Source organism: Myodes glareolus, chromosome 21, assembly GCF_982192425.1.
Source record: "Myodes glareolus chromosome 21, mMyoGla1.1, whole genome shotgun sequence".
NCBI classification, from domain to species: domain Eukaryota; kingdom Metazoa; phylum Chordata; class Mammalia; order Rodentia; family Cricetidae; genus Myodes; species Myodes glareolus.
The window spans coordinates 47090612-47110831 of NC_142046.1; the positions used below are offsets into that span (position 1 = coordinate 47090612).

At 41.8% G+C, this 20220-nt stretch overlaps 1 protein-coding gene across 5 annotated transcripts in view; it reads right to left on the reverse strand.

The window, feature by feature from the left end:
* Positions 1-20220, reverse strand: part of Scn3a (sodium voltage-gated channel alpha subunit 3) — a 112020-nt gene that overhangs the window by 74211 nt on the left and 17589 nt on the right. For 4 of the 5 annotated variants that reach the window (XM_087900014.1, XM_087900011.1, XM_087900015.1 and 1 more), the window contains exons 2-5: positions 18541-18734; positions 7717-8030; positions 1986-2104; positions 549-638 (exon numbers count right to left, since the gene is read on the reverse strand). In XM_087900014.1, the coding sequence (XP_087756140.1) occupies positions 549-638; positions 1986-2104; positions 7717-7980 (473 nt within the window). In that variant the 5' untranslated portion in view covers positions 7981-8030; positions 18541-18734. The remainder of the gene's footprint in view (positions 1-548; positions 639-1985; positions 2105-7716; positions 8031-18540; positions 18735-20220) is intronic. The other variant, XM_087900012.1, reaches the window with a different exon arrangement.

A 20220-nucleotide genomic window follows, 5' to 3' on the forward strand; every position in this document is an offset into this window, starting at 1 on the left:
AACATATAAAAATAAAATAAAAATGAAATAAAAATATTAATATCCAAATAGTCCCTTTACTTAGATCTTAGTATCAAAACTAAATGAAATTTATATGTGCCTAAATGCCTCAATTAGTCTTATAGGAACACGTTTTACACAGTAGCTTTTGTAGCTGTAGCTGTTTCCATTTTGTTAGCTGTATGTCATAAATGGTACCTGGTATTTCTGTTGAAAGAACTGCCTCAACCTATGGACAGGATCCACTATGAAAATACCATCTATAAAGGATTTTAAAATGTTCTAAATAATCCTTTGTCAAAATATAAATCACTAACAAATGGTGGCTTAGAAGGGCACAGTAAGATTTCTTCGCAACCTCTGATAGTGCTAATAATAAAAGTTGATATCATCTGTTTAGACATCATTCTCAAAACTTGAGAATCAAAAGACAGAAGGGTTTTCCTTGACTTCAAAAGGCGGGAGCCCCAAGTCAGACCGTTACCACCAAGAGATTGCCAGGGAAACGGAATACGTTTTCTTCATTCCAAGAAGCTGGTCGTACTTACTCTACATTCTTTGTCCAATCCGGAGGATTACTCAGTGTCATAAACACGCAGTTGGTCAAAATCGTGCACATGATGAGCATGCTGAATAAAGTAGGTTGCAGTTAAGGAATAAGTGTCAATTCACCATAGACGCATAAAACCCACCCAAGACAAAAGATGCCAAAGCCCAAGCTAGCCGTGAAATTAATCTTACTTAGCTGGGTTAAGACAAAGGTTAATGAGAAAGGTCAAATCTTTTCATACGGTCTGGTATTTTTTTCTAAAACGTTTGCACAGGTTAGGAATTCCCCGATAAGCAGATGATGCTGCAGGCTCGCCGTGATGACAGCGCTGACATCTATTTCTCTATCATGTACAGCAGATAAAGGGGGTGTGGCTCTGTGCTAGCCACGTGCAGTCATTGGCTACTCTGCTAGGAACAATGTTCTTACTATGTCAATACAGACTTCACTACAAGGAAGTTCATGAGACAAATAATTTTATTTTAAAAGATAAACACTTTCTGACGTCAAACTTCAGAATGGAGAATCCATATGTACTCCAACAGGTATCTCCTATTTGTTGTGTCCATAGGATAATGTATTTTGCTGTATATATGCCTGTTTCAAATTTGTCTATGGAAAATGCCCACTGCTAAGCACCATTTTAAACCCATTTTGTCATTACTTTAGAATTTTTTGTAATCTATGCCTAGTCTTCCCATCACAGGTATTTTTTTTTACTATTATAATTTGCACATGTGTGTGTTATCCTGGGAATCCATCCCAGCACCTTTAACATGCTGAGCGAGTATTTACTACTGAGTCACAAGCCAGGTCCAAAAGGAGTGTGAAGGTTGATGACTTTTTGACATATCGTTATCCAAGTACGCAGCTATATCGTAGCTGCTTGAATATTTACAGAATGAAGAAAAAGAAGAAAGGAGGAATGAAAGAAGCAAAAAAGGAATGGTGGATGTGAGGGAAGGGAGGAAAGGAAGGAAGGAAGGAAGGGGAGGGGAAATGGACATAAATTTGCTGAGAATAGACAAGCAATTAAGGCATGAATTTTGGAGAATTTGTCAATATGGATAGTGACAATAACTACAAATACTATCTAGTATATACACTATAATAACTGTAATAGGCTAAACCTCTTTAGCAATAATAAATGATTTAGTTGAAGCAAAGAGCAAAGGATTTGCTTTCTGTCACACAATATGATCCAGTGACACACTTGCTAGCATGACTTCCTATTTGATTCTAGAGCCATGATAATAATTTTATGATAAACTTGTTATATAAATAACAGATGGCCAATGGAAACCAATCCCTTAAACTAACAATGTTACTCTTCTCTGCAAAATAAATTTTATAAATATTAAATGACGAGAAAAGGCATTTCATTGGAAATCAACCGCTGGAAACAGCATCCGGGCAATTCGCGTGGAAAGGATATGAGTGAACCAAAATCTTAATAGCGATTTTCCTAACGGGGTTCAGCGGAGTTAAAATGTACAAGGCGGAGGTGGCACTGAATCGAAAGATCGCCTTCCCTTTATTCAACACCACAAAAGTCTGAAAAAGAAAATACAAGGGACGTAGGCTTATTTGAAGCATTTACAACGTGCACCAAGAACTTTTACCTGATTTGTTTGTTCAAATGTGTTCGTTTAGATGAGTTGGAACTTAACAAATACCCTGTTTTCTAGATACAGGCTACGTGTTTCTCCTCTACATGTTTATAGCCACAGTAAAGGTGCATTTGGCCAGTACGTGGTCTGTCTCTAAGCCTCCAAACTTGTTGATACAAACTGATAGCCCTTCGCATTTTTTGCAAAAATCAAATTATACAGCCTTACCGAGTTCATTTCTATTTGAGGCTTCGCCATCTGTCTCCAGCTTCCGTAACGTCTCAGATTATTTCGTGTGCATAACTGTTAAAATAATATTTTCTAATAGTTCAGTCACGTCAAAGTGCTAACCCTAATTTTGCAGTGGCCTTCCTTCATCTCTGTGACATCTTTTTTGGATTGAAGACATCCAAAAAATCGAAGACATTTCGATAAGTCACAGAACCTGATTTTGTGGACAGAGAAGGACCCCGCTTCGCAGCTTAGGCTGAGAAAAAGACAGCTGCACTGAGAATTCATGTTAAATACATAACCGCAAAGGCCACGCCGTAGTTCAAGTCTATGATCTGGAGCATGCAATCACCTTAGCATCTAAGCTATGCAGACCCATGACTACCTGTCAAGCCCCCAGGATGGCTCATCCTTTATTTTTTACCACTAGAGTCATCACTGCTACAGCCACTGAATCCACTTGTCAGCCCCACTCAGAGCCTGTCAGTCTCGCCGAGCTGTGGCTCTGGTGAGCATGCTCACAGAATCAAGGACAAAGGCTCCACCTGCGGAGAGTCTGCCCCTGTCCAGGTAAGCCCGTCCAGCAGCCCCCTCTGTTCAAAAAGGAGTTTAGAAAGCACCTCCTTGCTCGAATAATTGTCAATAATTAAATTTTGGAGACGGGCAGACGTTGAGGTATTTTAAACATTCTCCTCAGGTAATTCTAACACGCAGACAGTCGTACCATTCAATTCTTTTTTCCATTCTCAAAATCCAGATCACCTCCCAGCTCTCACGTTCCTAAGTAAATGGCTCCGCCTTTTAATAATTCCCTAGCCATTTCTCTTGCCAATAGGTCTTCGTATATTACTTTGCACTCTTCATACGTTGCTTGTAATTACCATCAAGTAGCAATTTCCGCGTTGGGCTCCTTCCTGGGAGAACCTGGTTAGATGTTTTCATAAGCGACCGAGCACAAAAAGCCTGCAGCCTATGGTTGCCTTTCTCCCACAGTATTTAATAGTGCCGTTTGCAAATAAACACTTGTGCTAATTAAATATGGGTTTACCTTGAAGGTGCCGTTCACCTTCACGACATCTGTTGTATGTACTTAATAACATGTTTGCTCCCTTTAACTAGGGCCACATCCATCCATACACAGTGACTAGCAATACGCTCTGTTTGAAGAGGCAGGCGGGAGTGTTTATACTGTGAGCAGAGAGGGCAGGGACAGCAAGCCATCCTCTCGCCTCCCTCCTGTGTTTGCGACCATGGAGCCGACCCTTACTAGACTAACCACTTTCAATGAACTGTGCTCTCTCAATTCTAAGAGGAGGGCAAGAAAACTATCCCTTCCTAGCATCCGGAGAATCTGCAAGTGATCCTGAACCTTGCTAAGCCTGCCCTTGAACTTCAGGAGCAATGGTGGATCGTCCGGCATTAGCAGTCAAGCAATCAAGAGCCATTTAGGCATGAACATCAGCCACGGTGTGTAAAAGTTCCCAATAATTTTGAAGTGCATTAACTCCCGCGCTCTGAAACAATTTCCCTGAGGAAAAAAAAAAAAGCAATCTCTACTTGCAACATTAGAAGGGAGTTTTATTTTGAAATATCTCTAAAAATCGAGGAGGCAGGACTGAACAGTCCTTTAAAGCATGAAACCTTCGTCTTGGCCGGCGAGGTGAGCCTGTGCGTGCTAGTGAATCCTGGGCTGCTGAGTGCGGTACGTCCGCCCCGAATTTACAGCTCAGGTACAGGACAGAACTGAACTGAAGAACACACACCCAGAGTGCTGAGAAACAAGGAGTAAAATTCTGTCGCTCTACATAGTGACCGAGTTCCATGGAGATGTTTGAAATGTGGAGCTTGCTCATGCGGTGGAATGATGTACCTACACCAAAAATTACACGAGGACACAACAGGTGGCTGGGTGGTGGCGAAAGAACACCAGCCCTAAAGTCAGGTACCTAAGTAATGCTAAGCAGTGAGGCACCTTGAAAAGGTTTGACGCATAGCGCCAACATGATGGAGGAGGGTTATCTGTCTATTGTGTTATTTTCATTGGTCAATAAAGAGACTGTCTTAGCCCTTTGATAGGACAGAAAATTAGGTAGGTGGAGTAAACAGAACAGAATGCTGGGAAGAGGGCTATGAGGCAGAAGCCATGGAGCCAGCCACCAGGTCAGACATGCTAAATCTTTTCCGGTAAGCCACCACCTCGTGGTGCTACAGATTATTAGAAATGGGTTAATATCAAGATATGAGAGTTAGTCAGTAACTAACTCTCTAGAGATAATGGGCCAGGCAGTGCTTAAATGAATACAATTTGTGTGTTGTTATTTCTGGGACTAAGCTAGCCGTGCAGGAGCCAGGAGAGGGGAAAAGCAGGCCTGCCCGCAGCTCCTTACTACACCAACATCGTTGCAAACCCTGTGGCCTGTTTGTTGCAATGGTTATTTGCTACTCTGGAACGCGGCTTCCTTCTTTTCTGCTGGGTGAATGCTCCTAAGCTCACTGAAATTCTTGGCATTCTGAAAGAAGCTGCAGTACACCTCAAGGCAGCAGGGCGCCATCAAGCCCTGAATAAAAAAAAAAATGATGTTGCAACCAATCTTGAAGAATCCTACTTGACATTCACTGCCCCTGCAGAGAGTTTGATCAGCGGTCAAGAGCTCTGAAGCTGGGCAGACCAGGCTCAAAGCCTTGGTCTGCCACTGATGGAGAGTAAGCCTGCCTGGTCAGTTAAGGAGCTGCCCTTGGCTTTGCTTTCCCATCTGTAGACTGAAGCTAACAATAGTAACTGCCTCCCTGGCTCACTGGTATGAGATGAATTGGAGTATCCAAGTGGCTCCTCACATAGGGTGAGCCCAACAAATGTTAGCTATTATTATCATGCCTCTATTTTTAAGCCGTTAACCTGGCCAACTTAAATGCCATTAAGATACATGGTGGCATTACTCATCTAGTTATATTAGTCCCTAAGATACATCACTAATTAGTGACAGCAAATCGTTACCTGAAGCTCCACAGCTCCACGCCGCCTTTTACATACATTGTCATATAGTAGCTTGGCTTCATGCTGTGGTAAAACTTTCAAGTCATGTATTAGCTCCTCCCTTTGGCTCCTAAGAATCACACGTCACTTTCCTGAAAGTAACTGCTTAACGAATCCTCACCCTCAGAGATATTTCATAAATAAAGTCAGGGCAGGCAGTAGTAAAGGGGCTGTCCAGAGCCCTCCCAATGGTTCAGAGTCACTGCCAGTGAATCATGGCCCAAGTCTGGTTTCCAACTTGGAGTGAGAAGTGCCTGTCCCTTCCATTGCACAGAGAACAGGTCTGTTTTCTAGTGCCAGATTCACATGAACCAAGCTTGGATGCCTGGCCTGCAACCTCAGATGCCAATCAAGTCGCACTAAAATGTGGATGTTATTTTCTCATGTGGAAAAGAACTGTGGTGATGCTTGACCCACAGGAAATCTTTGAGAAAACAAATTATGGACAGAAGAGTCCTTGTTGAACATGGAGTCCAAACAGCTCACTTCATCTAATTGGTGGGGGACGGTATTTATTATCATCTCTTAGGTAGCCTAGGGTAGTCCTTTCACAAAGAGGTGATGTTGTCTTTGGGAAGGAAATTCTTTCAATGTAAGAAAACCTAGCCCTCCATGAGGTAACATCTCTAGTTTTCTACTCCCCACCCCACCATAAGCGTAATCAAACTGCTTGACTCCATAAAAAGGTAATAATACCTTTATCTTATCAAAGGAAAACATACTCTGTGTCCTTACAATAACTTTAAAAGACATATACTTTGAGGTTTATAGCAAGGCTACCGTTCAGGCTGGCCCTGAGCTCACACTCCCTTCTGGCTCTGTCTCCCAAGTATATGACAGCAGATATGGCTGCCAATGCATATTTTACGTCAGGATTCTTCAAATGTCATTTTCCAAATTTCTGAGAGGAGTTGCTTATTGTTATTCATACTGTATAACAACAGAGTTTCTGAATCTCAAATATTTCTTGATCATCTCTACAGTAAGCACTGAAATAATTTATTTTAGAAGCCTAAGAATGTATATTTAATGCCTTCCTTTCAAAAGGAAATAACTTTTTAAAGTATTTATTTTATTTTTATTGATGCGTATGTGTTTGTTTATGTGTATACGTCTGTGTGAGCATGCTCCCAGGGACCAGAGAGAGGGTCAGCTGTTCTGGAGATGTCATTGCTGACAGTCATGAGCCACCCAACGTGGGTGCTGTGAACCATTTCCAGTACTCCGTAAGAGCAGCAAGTGTTCTTAACCACTGAGTCGTCTCTCCATCCCCAGGATGAACAACTTCATATTGTGTACTACTTAAAGGATGCAACATCTTCACCCATTGCCTTTAAAAAGTTCTATTTTGACAAGTAAAAATGTTCTGTTTCTTTCTTAATTCGCAAATCATCAACTCAAAATGATGGTAATCTTTACAAAGAACTGTTTTATTGTTGTGAAGGCAAGCTATAAATCGTGATTAAAAAGAGACAAAATATCCATTTAGGAATTTAAACACTGTCCTTTATTTAGATTCTCTACAAGTTTCACGAAGTTGGTTTAACTATAGAAACTGTCTAATTCTGGCAGAACTACGTAGCTATTTTGAACATCAGGTAAGCATAGACATTGTTCCTTTAAATTATGTGAGGATTATTATTGCGATTGTTGCTATTTTTATTATCGTCATTATTATTTTCACCTCTATTCTTAATAGTGCTTTCTTTGTGGCAATGTTTTAAATATTTTTAGGTGGTTCTAGAATTTAGCCTTAGGACAACTTCAATGAAGCCTGTAGAAGTTCCTAATCATATGCCAGGTTAGAGGATAAAGACTACAAATGTATGTTTAGGTAAACATGCATCTGCATAAATTATCTGTCTCCAGGGAGAGATAGGTAGATCACTGTCTTCCAGAACACAGATGATTGTAAGAAACATCAAGCCAAGAATGAACTAAAAAATAAGTAGAACATCCACCCCCTTTCGCCCTCATAACTACAATTTTGCTGTCTATCAAGCAGTTAAATGGGTTAGCAATAGCAGATACTTATCTTCGCTGTCAACTTTAAGTTTCCCCATTCATCTTGATACTGTGAAAAGGTAGAAATTGTTTATGCTTATTCCTCTGTAGCAGGGATTTAACCTCTTATGGATCTTCTGTGTTTGCTTTACTGTGCTTCAAGATGTCTGACAGGAAAGAGTGCTATAGAATCCTTCACAGAAGAAAATGACAATTCTCTAACACACATAAGCCCTGCTTTGCACATCTAATTGGGAATGTATTGGCCAAGTAAAATCAGCACTCACTTTCTTACTGATGTAGTAGGGGTCCAGGTCCTCCAGAGGCTCTGACACCATCTCTGGAGGAATGTCTCCATAGATAAATGGAAGGTTCTTCCCAGCTTCCAAGTCACTGTTCGGCTTTGGTTTGTTCTCCTCGTCAATGTCTTGCTCTTTCTTGGGCTTCTTGGCTTTCTCTTCTGCAGCACGCTTTTCGATAGCAGCAAGAGATTCTCGCGTGAAAAGGCGGAAGCTCTCAGGTCCTGGGGGTACCAGCAGTGCCTGGGCCATCTTTTCATCCTGCACATTTAATTGCGTTTAGCTTCTTGCATAAGAATTGCCTAAGTGGACAGAAACCACGCATAAGTGTTAAGAAAGAGAAAGGCGGACAAGTAATAAGAAAGAAAAACCTGTGGTCATTGGATTTGGGGGAAAGAAAATGTTGTCCTGTTTTGGTGATTAGTTACAAATTTTACTTGAGAAACAGCATCTAAAATGATTTTCTGTTATTTCCAATATGCTTCAGTAATTTAAAATAATAAATTTAATAAACAGAGCAAAAGCCTGTTCTGAGTTCTTATTAGTAAGCTTAATTTAGTCATTTTCAATGTATGCATATTTCAAATTGTACACAATATATAAGGTGTATTGGTTGATTAAAATAATAAAACATTAAAAACCATCTTTTCTGAGACCTTGAGTTCAAATGTATTTTAGTACACTTTTGTTAACAGAATAATGACAGTGATGTTTGTCAATCAATTTGTTTAAGGGACCATTTTCCACCACACTTCCTGCATCACAATATATTAACTTAACCCAAGTAAGTGCTGATAGCAAAGCAGTTATTGTGATGCACGCCTGATCCATTACATTGCAGAATAGAGAAGAAATTTTGTCTAACCCAGCCATGCTCTGGTTGTCAGCATCATTAGCTGAATCACTGAGAAACATCTTGGCAGGAGTGGCTTAATGGAAGCCAGTGCTTCTAGAAAGACTTCTGTCTGTTACAAATACATATATACCTTCCTTTATTTATGCGTGTGCATATGCACTCCTGTTCGTGTGTGTGTAAGTGTACGTGTGTGGATACACATGTGCATGCAAATGTGCACGCACTTGTATACCTGTGTGTGGATGCAAATGTGCAAGCACTTGTATACCTGCATGTGGATGTAATGTGCATGCACTTGTATACCTGTGTGTGAATGTAAATGGGCACACACTTGTATACCTGTATGTGGACGTAAATGTGCACGCACTTGTATACCTGCATGTGGATGTAATGTGCATGCACTTGTATACCTGTGTATGAATGTAAATGGGCACACACTTGTATACCTGCATGTGGATGTAAATGGGCACGCACTTGTATACCTGCATGTGGATGTAAATGTGCACGCACTTGTATACCTGTGTGTGGATGCAAATGTGCAAGCACTTGTATACCTGCATGTGGATGTAATGTGCATGCACTTGTATACCTGTGTGTGAATGTAAATGGGCACGCACTTGTATACTCGTGTGTGGATGCCTATGTGCACACAGTTGTATATTTGTGTGTAGATCCAAATGTGCCTGCACTTGTATACCTGTGTGTAGATGCAAATGTGCATGCACTTGTATACTTGTGTGTGGATGCAAATGTGCCTGCATTTGTATACTTGTGTGTGGATGCAAATGTGCATGCACTTGTATACTCGTGTGTGCCCGCACATGTGCATGCACTTGTATACCCATGTGTAGATACCAGAGGACAATCTGTGTGTCACCCTCCGAAACGCCATGCACCTTTGAGGCAGTCTCTCATTGGCTGAGAGATCGCTGATGAGAGTAGACTGGCCAGTCAGTGAGCCCCAAGGACCCATTTGTCTCTGCCTCCAGCACTGGTAATACATGAATGTGCCCATGCTTGACATTGTCTATGCGGGTTCTGGGAATTGAGCTCATATCAACAGGCTTGTAGGGGTACCACTTTCACAACTGAGGCATCACCCCAGTCTTTTTCCTTTTAAAAATTAAGCCAAATCTTTTTGCCATTTAGATTTTCTCTTTGGATCCTTTGGAGGCATTGTATTAGTCAGGCAAGCTATCGTTAGTTCCTCTTTGGGTTTTCTGCTCTTTAACTACTTGAGACAAGTTTTATATTGTACTGGACTTTGCAGGTGTAGCAAGGTTCTGACGTGTGGACTCTTAGACCACATTCCCTAGACTCTGCACTGTAGTTCTGTTCACTTACGGGTTGTGAGATGTTGGATAATGCGGCCCCTATTGCTTCAGTCTTCATCTATTAAAAAAGGGGGGATAGTAGAAAATTTGGTCTCCCAAAATTGCTAGGAATAAATGAGTTAATTTATATTGTTTCTAAAAGCAGCATTTTGGAGTAAAAATCACTTTACTAATGGCACATATCATCAACTCTGCTGATCAGTTTTTTTGTTATGATGTCAAGAATCCTCCCAAGCTAATTGTTCTCTAAGTAAGCTCTTGATGTGATTGGGCAGCTACTGACCCAGAGCTTCCAAAAAGCCTGGAGAATTAGAGTCCCGGGACACAAGCCTCTCACCTGACTGAGAAGGAGTGGAGAGAAGGCAAGGGGCTGGAGGACCCTGGCTCAATTTCTCAAGGAAAGTAATGACTTTCTGCAGGAATTATGACACACTGTCAAAAACACAGGAAGCCGGTGATAGGAACATTCAAACCAAAGTCACAACTACTTTATTTGTATTGCCCACAAAAATCACCACTTTAAATTCCAAAAAGAAAAGGAGAAACCACGACAGCAAAATGTGATGTGTCCTTCAGTCATCCTGTAGAAGGATCTGCTGCTGCAGCCTGAAATTAACCACCGAAGTCTTGTGACGTTGCCTCCATTCCCAGACCTTTCCAGGCCCTACATTCATTCCAGTCTTGGACAATTTGCTTCTAAGTCCCCTTCCTGAGGCTTGGCTAGTTTCTGTGTGAAAATACGAAGCACACAATCAAGCAACCTGGATGGTTCAATAAAGAGGACAGATGATATGGCTTTATTTTTATTGAATTTGTACTGGAATTACTAGTTCCCTGATGCATTCCAGCAGCAAGAAGTGTTCTCAACCTAAGAGGTGTTTAAATTAGCGTTTATAACATTGTGCCATCACCATGAGCCCAAACAAAATGTCAGATCTTTCTTGCACTCATTTTGTAAAGCACCTGCTCAGTGACTCTGAGGTTTTCTGTTTGTTTTGTCTTATTTATTTTTCTAGATCAAGTAGCACATAGATTAGAAGGGGAGCTAACAGTTCCATTCTACTTAGAGATGAAGTAACCGCTTATTCTGTGCTGCGTACTCGTAGTAGGCTGCACAAAACTGAATTAACGCTTTCAGTAGGTCCATCTGAACCCACCCTAGGTTGTGCATCTCTTGATTTTTGAAATCTGAATTTCTCTCTGGTTAGCTTTGGCTGTTCTTGAACTCACTCTGTAAACCAGGCTGGCGTTGAACTCACAGAGATCTGCCTGCCTCTGCCTCGCAAGTTCTGGGATTGAAGATGTGCACCGCTACACTTCTAAGTGTAGAAGTCACTGTTTCCTGCTCATCTTTAATACCCAGAGAATTAGAATCTCCCTGTTGCACAGCTCTGGTCATGAACTCGGTGCCTACGGACCATCCCAGTTGCTAAACCGGGAAGGCCACAGTGGGGCAAACATGGTGCCTTCTTGGTTGGGTAAAGTGGCTTTTGTATTTGAGCATCACATTGAACTGACAGAGAGGAAATGATGCTGAATCTGGGGCGGGCATCTGGGGACTCTGTAGAGTCACCCTCAGAGAGCCTGGCTATGTCATTTAGCCTTGCCAAAGCCATGGCATTATGGAAGATCCTCGGAAAGGTTCAGTGGCTAATGCTCTTGTTGCAGAGGCTGACAACCCGCGCTCATTTCCCAGAACCTGCATCATGAGGGAGAGAACCAACTACCCTAAGTTGTTCTCTGTGTTCCACATGCGTGCATGCCTGCACACACACACACACACACACACACACACACACACACACACACGCGGGAGAGAGAGAGAGAGAGAGAGAAAGAAAGAGAGAAAGAATAAAATAATTCAAAAGAATTTTTTAGAAAAGAACCTTATTGTAAAGGTGTCCATACTTCGTCATTAAAAAATGACTGGTTATACATTGATGTCATTTGGTTTCATTGAAAGCTTCTAAACCTTCAGCTTTCAAGTAAAATTATGTTTTAAATGTCAAATGCGAAAATCTCTCAATAATCTCCATGGTTCACCCTGATTTCTGCAAAATGATATGGAGCAAGACACTCCCACAAAAATCATATATGTTTACTCACAAAGAAATAATCGTTTATCTTCTTATTGGTTTACATGGGGCCATAATGAAGAAGGTTGCTGGTCAAAATGAAGTGTCCGTGAAATTCTCAGACAGTTGTCTGAGCCCTGAGACATATTAGGCCCTGTTCTCTACTTTTCCGCGACATGGGAGAATTAGAGTGTGGCCTATTTGGACCAGCTTCTATATCCAGTGAGCCAGGATCCCCTAACTTCTCTTACCACTTTGCTGTATAGTAAAGTTTCATCAACTTTCAGCTCTCGTTAATATGTTTTTCCACTTCTTTCTAGTTCATTGGGAGCTTATTATACAGAACCCTTACATAACTTTATATCCATGTCAGAAAAGATATTTAAATTTTAATTCTTATTGAAGCCTTGATGTGGAGTATATATTATTCATGAGTATATGTGCACTATAATTTATTAAAATAATCAGTTTAATATGCCGTGTTGTCTCCAGAGCTATCTTTTCAAGAGCAGAAAAGGTAAAAGAAATCCAAGTAGATGACCCTCTTGATTAAAAAGCAAAGAACTTAAATGTGAGTACCTATGAGCAAAACAAACATACCCAGCTGCCAGTTAATACAAAAATTGTGACTCAGTGCTTCTTTTTGTAGAACTGGATCACAGAATTTGATATCTAGAAGGAACCCTTAAACTATGTATTCAGGAGCAATTTATCACAGGAATATATGTACCAGCGGCATTCCATGGACCAGCACTTCCCTAGAGGAGGTGGTGAACCAGTGCAAGATACAGACGCTAACAGAAGTTAATACGGATAATTAAAACACAACCATACACATTTGGCTACCAAAGTTCACAAATGGGATCTATTTATTCTGATCAGGCAAAGGAGAGAGAGGTATGGTTTATAAATTTTCCCTGAGGAAGTGATAGGTTTTCTAAACTAAACAGAATTTGTCAGGTAATGGTAGCTTAGTGACAGTTTGGAAAGGGCTGGCTGGAAGATACATCACTACAGACACGGAGCTGAGGTGTATGTGTGCGTGCAAGGGGACAAAGTTGGAAAGCAACTTGCAGAGCTTGGTAAGCGTTGCCAGCAGTTCATTAAGGCTGACACCCATCTGCATAAAAGACCGATGTGAGTTGGGCCTGGAAGGTTAGAATGTGGTGTATCAAGGGTCTTCAACGGCATTGAAGTTGAGGGACACAAACGTCTTGAGGATTAGCAAGTCAGAGGCAGCATTTATGGGTAGACAGGCAAGGAGAGATCTCAGAGCCATGGTTTCTGAATGACTGAGTTTTGGTAGCCTCTCTGATCCCTTCACTGGCATATCTACAACCAGACAATTCTAGGGAATTCTCTATTCCTTTCTCAGGAACTGTGATTTTTCTCTGGTATCATATCAAGTTTTTACAAAGGCTAATTCATTTCATTGGAATCAGAAATGGTATCCACAAACTTTTAATCAATCATGTCTTTTGAATGTATCTTTGACATAATTATGCATCTTTATGTGATCGCAAATGAATCATTTGGAAGATATCAGCACATGGTTATGCAAATCTTCCCAATTTTGATGAATTTCATCATATGACACCCCAAAGCACTTTTCTTAATGTTGCCCATGATCACATGAGAAATGTCAGAATGTATAGGGGTTGTCATGCTCCCAGTGGCAGGAGAGCGCTCTTCCAAATTCCAGTTCCTCTTGGGAGCTCCAGTTTAACACTGACAACAAGTGCTATCATTTGCTTACTCTGAGTGACAAGCTTTCCTTTTGTTCATTTTTTAGAATACATGCGGCAAATACCCAAGTCTGAATATCACTATTTGCCAGTTATTCAATCAAATGTTCATGGTGTTTCATGACTACACACACACACACACACACACACACACACACACACACACACACACACTCAAGACAGAGGTGACAGATACAGAGACACAGAGATGGAGAGGTGGAGAGACAGAAAGAGAAGAGCAGACTAACTTGGCTCTTGACTCCTATAATCACCCTGGACTCCTTCTAGAAACAAGCAAGCAGCTCGAGTGTCCAGCAGAAATACTCTGGGTATTTCTTCCATTTCATCACATAAAATATTAAAACTGTGGCTTCTTTAGGGTTGAGATTTACTGTTTCGTCAGAAGTTTCTTATGTGGTCTGACATTTTCTTCTTACTGGCGGGATGTGGTATGGTCAATGTAGCTGTCTGCACGCCTGCTGAGATAGCCACCGAACCCCTGCAACTATTGCATGATCCGTGCAAATGCTAAACCATGAAGAAGGCAAATGGGATCTTGGTATGATTGTGAGACTAGCATGGACTTCACAGTCTTCCCTACAAAGTGTCCTAAAGACTGCCTGCCATGTCTTTGGCAATAGTACTCAAGAAGGAAGCAATCGGTGAACCAGGAAGAGGAGAGTTCACCTGCAGCCCTAAGTGAGCAGGCAAAGAGGTGGTGATTGTAAATGGACTCCAGTCTCTCTGCTGGATGCGAACAGGCTGCTCTTCTTTCTAGTCTCCACATTCCGTCACTCTATAATAGGGAGAATTACAGCAAGCTCTGTGCATACTTTGTACACTTCATGTGCCATCTGCATATGAAAACCCACCTAAAGGGTGAGCGCAGTGACCCAGAGAGAGAGAGCAGGCCACTCGGATGGCAAGAAAACCCATAGGCAAATGCCTGTTCGAGGTACAACTCTAAGACATGGAAAACCAGCAGTTTTTGTAGCTGACTTGATGCTGAGAACAAAGTTTGGGAGCTGCACCTCATTCCCAGGTCTCTGGAGTAAGCCACAGCTGACGATAGCCCAGGAGAGCAGCAGAGGAGGTTTGTAAGGCAGGATAATAAATTCTGATCAGCACCTACTGAGTTTGAGATGCCTGGGGGCCATCTGGTAGGTAATTAAAATGTGTGTCTAGGATGCAGAAAAGCTGTCTGAGCTGAGAAAATGTTAAGGGGCAAAGAACTCACATATCATTTAAGAGCAAAGTGAAGGGATGAAATATCAGATCTAATGTGGCTGCTAGTCTTGAAGGCAGGGAGTCATAGAGGGTACCAGGCAATGAGGCCAGAGTGGTTACCCAAACACAAGAAGAGAAGCTTGCAAGATGTTAGTTAGAGGTCATGTATTGGCTCCAATAATTAGCTGAAACAGACATCTTAAGGAAAAATAAGAAATAGGTCCAGAAAAGCTAAGTATATTTCCTGAAAAGGTCATATGCAAATACACATGTTACTTCGAGACAAAAAAATCTGCATATTCTATTTTTTTTCTGTTGAATTTGTTTTTGTGTTATTGTTGTTCTATTATCGTGAATCCAGCAATCTTACTGTTGGATTTTTTTAAGACCTAAGTTGTATATAAATAACTACAGAAAAATTAATTTGGGCCCTTCTGTTTTTTTTCCCCCGTGTCTGTGTGCTGTGACTTTACCCCAAGCTAATGAATGTATGTGAGAACAACTAATACCATGGGCCTAAACTCTGCTAGCTGTTAACGAATCAGAGTCAGAGAAAAATAACACAGTAAACGTTTGGGACATGCTGGGGAACGTTCAGACTCTCAAGGCAAAACACACACCACCACTTGTGGGGTCCCTGGGGTCTCATCTTTACTGATTTTCCAGAACAGACAGTTGGAAAATCTCATTGTTAGCTCTATAACCTGTTAATATTTTCTCTTCCCTTTTCTCTCTTCCTTTTTCCTTCCTCCTCCCTCCTTTCATCTCTGTGAGTGTCTTTTTTTTTTTTTTAATGATGCTGCATGCTACAGACAAAATCGATTAGTTGCAGTCTGTTACGTCAGGAGGTTGTAAATTTGCTCTCTTCGAGGATGGAAAGTTACTCTATGTCCCATAACTCAAAATATCTTACCCCCGCAAAAGAAATTCACAGTGTATTTCCATGTACTTGATGATGAATGAGTTAATATGAGAGCCTGGGCCCATTGCCAGAGGAAATGTGTGCTGTGCTCTTGGTATCCACAAAAGAGATTATTATAGGGAAGGCAGAGTCTAAAAGATAAGATGAACCAATTAAATATCTACTGCTTACTGCTAAAGAAAACTGTTTATTTTTGTGGTACTGAGGATTCTACCCTGTCCTTATGCGTCCTAGGCAACAGTCTACCTAAGCTAGATCCTCCTCAACCTGAATAGAAGGTTTTACTTCTTTTGTGTATGTGGGTGAGTATGTGTGTGCATGTGTGTTTGTGTGAGTGAGTGTGTGTGTGTGTGTGTGTGTGTGTGCGCGCATTCATGCCTGCATGCTGGGGATTGAATCTGGGGCTCACAGGTGATAGACAGGCTAAATAAGAGCTTGACCTCTGAATGATACCTACACCTACTCTTTCCAGAACTCTCACTTAGGACTAATGACTTCCCTATACTTACTGGAGTATGTCTGTTAGTACTATAAAGAACAGCAGAATGTTTTGTTGAATGTATAGATTGAGTATTTGGCACACTGTATTAATAACCACTAGCTATCCACAAGCTGGGGTTACATCCTACTTTACATATTTCAAAAGGCTTTGAAATAATAACTGACTGGTATGATGTCCTAACCAGATGACTTTGAGATTAAATAATACTAGCAGTTAAGTGGTTTCTACAGATCAGATATTCCAAAGCAATTTGTGCTTGTGAACTTACTTAGTCACATTGCAAATTCACGGATGGTCTTGCCCTATTGATATTATTTATTTTTATGTTACATATCAACGAATGTAAGTCCATGTCAGCTACACAACTTGTCTCAGTTTCAAAGTTAGGAAGCTGAGCAACCAGTATTCAAATCTGGACAGTTCAGACAAAAAGCAATCATATTTCTAAGACTGGGCGATGACCAGATTTCTCACTCATTTGCTGACGTGGAATTGGGATGCCAGCCATCTTCCTTGGGAATGACTGTGTGTGGACTCTGCATTGGAAATAGATAGGCTCCACCTAAGAGACTGAGAACGCAAACCCCACTTGTGCAATTAGGGAACACTGAAAACAGGAAAACATTCATGATAAACATTAGACATGTATGTACTAACTAGATGCATGATAAAATATACTAACCACGTATGTAACCAACATGTTCACATATATGCAGGGAACTTCTGAACTGTCTTAAATGGCATGCTAGCCCTCGCCTTGCTCTTCTCGGTCATGTGTCTTTTAGAGTCTAATCATGGGCGTTGACATCTCTGTTAGTCTGAATAAACTCATCAAGAAAAGTGATTCTGTGGCAAGGGTACCAGGCCAAAGCAACCCTGACTTTCTCTTACTGATGCTTGCTCTCTGTCTACTGATAAGTGCATGACTGTCAACACATGATGTTATTCATTTATTTCCTTCTTAACAAGTGGATTTATTATTGTCGTTTTCTTCCACGGACTCATATCATGTGGGGAGAACTGGTCAGAGGAAGAAAGCCCAAGTCCAACTCTGGCTTTGCTACAATCATCTAGGAAATCATAATTAGCTCATAGGGGCTGATGCTGGCTGTGACTTTGTCCTCATCTGATGGCTTATAAGCCGAGGAGACAAGCGCCAGCTAATGACAACAATTAAGCCACCCTTGTTCTACAGGCATCAGCGTTGCTGGCTTTAATAGCTCTTGACATTTCTTCCTGGATGTTTGCAAACTGAAGTAGGTTTTCTGCGAACCCCCATGCACACTCCACCCTGGATACCTCTTCTAAGCTCTTTTGCAATCAGTGCTTAAGGAAGTGAGAGGTGACCCCATCCTGGCCAACGTAAAATGGGGAAGATTTGTTTTATGCTGGTTAGAAAAGAAGTGAGAGAAAGGCATATTCTCTGCCTTGCACGCCCCCCCCCCCACCCTTTTGATTTACATCAGAGAAGTATCCCTAACACACACTCAGCTAGCTTCCAACCACAGCGGATGCCACTCTGAGGGCAAAGCTGACACAGTGAGTGTGGCCGATCACAGAGACATGTTTACCCTTGGGCTCTTGATGGATGGCTCAGCTCTTGGACCCAAACAACCTCTGCACTGCTTGTTATATCCAATAAACCTCCTTCCTGACTACAATCGTTCTAGACAGTTTCCCTAGTTAGCGGCTGCTGATACACCAAATAGACAAGTACTTGCTGGTCAGTTCAAAACCCTAGCCAGTCCAGACGCCAGCTCGCATCAAATGCTAACCACACACGTTTGAATGTCCTCTACCCAGAAGAAACAGGTGAGCTCTGGGTCTAATTACCAAACAAATATAATAAAATTGAAAGTCAACACAATCCCATGCAATTTATAAAATGCACAAAACAAAGGTCCCTCTTATAAGAAAAAGAAATTGAACTGGGCTAATTTCTCTTTCTGGCGTTTGGCGTCATTCCATGCCCCAAGGCCAGCCCTGCCAGGCCTCCTCCATTTGTTTATCCACTGGGAGCAACACACTAATGGGAGGGGGTGCCCCTTTCTGCCTCCTTTTTGCCGGAGCGCAGCTGCCCTGGCCAGCAACAGGAAGTTCAGCTTGCAGTGCACAAACACAAAGTTGTTCTAAAGGTGTAGGGTTCGATACCTTTGAGAGTCACAGCACCTCTGTTTGGAAAAGCTCCAGGCCCCTTCTGGGAGTTATCTCATTTGTTCTTACAATATCCCTAGAAGGGATTCTGTGGTTTTTCCCCAGTAAGTCACTCCTCCACGAATCCTTGACAGATATGTCATTGCTGACTAACTCTGGTGTGCTTGACTTCAGCTCTCTCGCTCCATAATCTGCGTGGAAAGAGAACACAGTGGTGTTAGCCGGGCGCGCTGGGCACTCACGGTGCGGTGGTAACTCTGGCTCTGGGTCCTGGCCTGGGGACTGGGTTTACCTATGGCTTTTGATTAGAAAAGCAGCTTGATGTAAAGCAGGCCCTTTGATCCTGTCAGACGACATGCCCTGGCATGCTGCAGGAAGCAGGGCCAGGAACCGCTGCCAGGATCCCAGGGCGGGGGTGGGGCTCTCTGCCCCAGCTGCCCTGGTTCATTCAGTCTTTCTAGAGGCGCGCTGGCTCATGGAAGCATCTGTCCTACCTGCTACTTTCTTGACCCCTCGCCCCTTGGCTTCTTTTTCTCCAATATCTCAAAAGCCACAGCAGGAGCTGAGAGATTCTGATTTCTTGAGTACCTTATCTCACTTTTCTCCCCTTCTGAAAGGTTGTTTAATTGGCTCATGAAGATGAGACAAATGTCAATGGTTTCCAAAGGTAAATGGTAGACAAGCCTGTTCAACCAGAGTGCTACAATAACCTAAGCTATCTGATCTCTCTCTCTCTCTTTCTCTCTCTCTGTCTCTCTCTGTCTCTCTCTGTCTCTGTCTCTCTCTCTCTCTCTCTCCTATCAATGACTTATCACAGGTTAACTCAATAAACATGGTTTCACAGAACAAGGCAGCTAGTCTAAACTCAGAAGCTGCTTCTTAAAACAACGTGTGCTTTAATCCCCTTACGCAACGTTCACCAAATCAAGAAATCCTCCTTTTCCGTTTTCTGGCAAAAAAATTAGGTCCTTGTTTTAAAATTTCATAGCACCTAATTAAAATTTCTGTCTTTAGATGAACTCTCTCCGAAGCCACCAATCTTTCGTCCTGTCCTGTCACCAGACACAGAGCATTATTAAACCCTGTCAGTTCAGTTCAGTGATTTACAGTCACTTTTGCCGAGAGTGACAATGACCTTGTGACCAGGCCTGAACCTGGCTCTGCAACCTCTTCCTCTGTGGTGGCAATGGCGCTGCTCTCCCAGTCTCTGGGTGTGTAACATCACGTGTCACCAATCCAGCTGTTAGTTTCTTACATATAAGTGAAGAGTGAATCCAGAAAATTGGTTTTTTAGAATATGATTTTAAATTAGCATATGTACATATGTTCATACATAAGTATAAGCACGTATGTGAATTTATGTAAAGTAGGTTTTTCCATAAAAGCTGGAAGTTTCTAATATATTGGGTTCACTAATAGAATCACAGATAATTTTTTCAACAATTTCCATGTGCTATAGACCAGATCTGGAGTATCCACCAAAGATGGATGTACGGAAAGCTTGGTCCTTTTCCCTGGGGCCGTTGGACAGGGCCTACTAGGAGGAACTTAAGTTACTAGGGTCATAGCTAAGAAGGAGTTATTGGTACCCTGATCTTTCTCCTTCCTGTCTCTGTATCTGGCCATCATGAGGTGAGCCAGCATTTGTTCCAGAATTTGAACATGTTGAACTCTGCC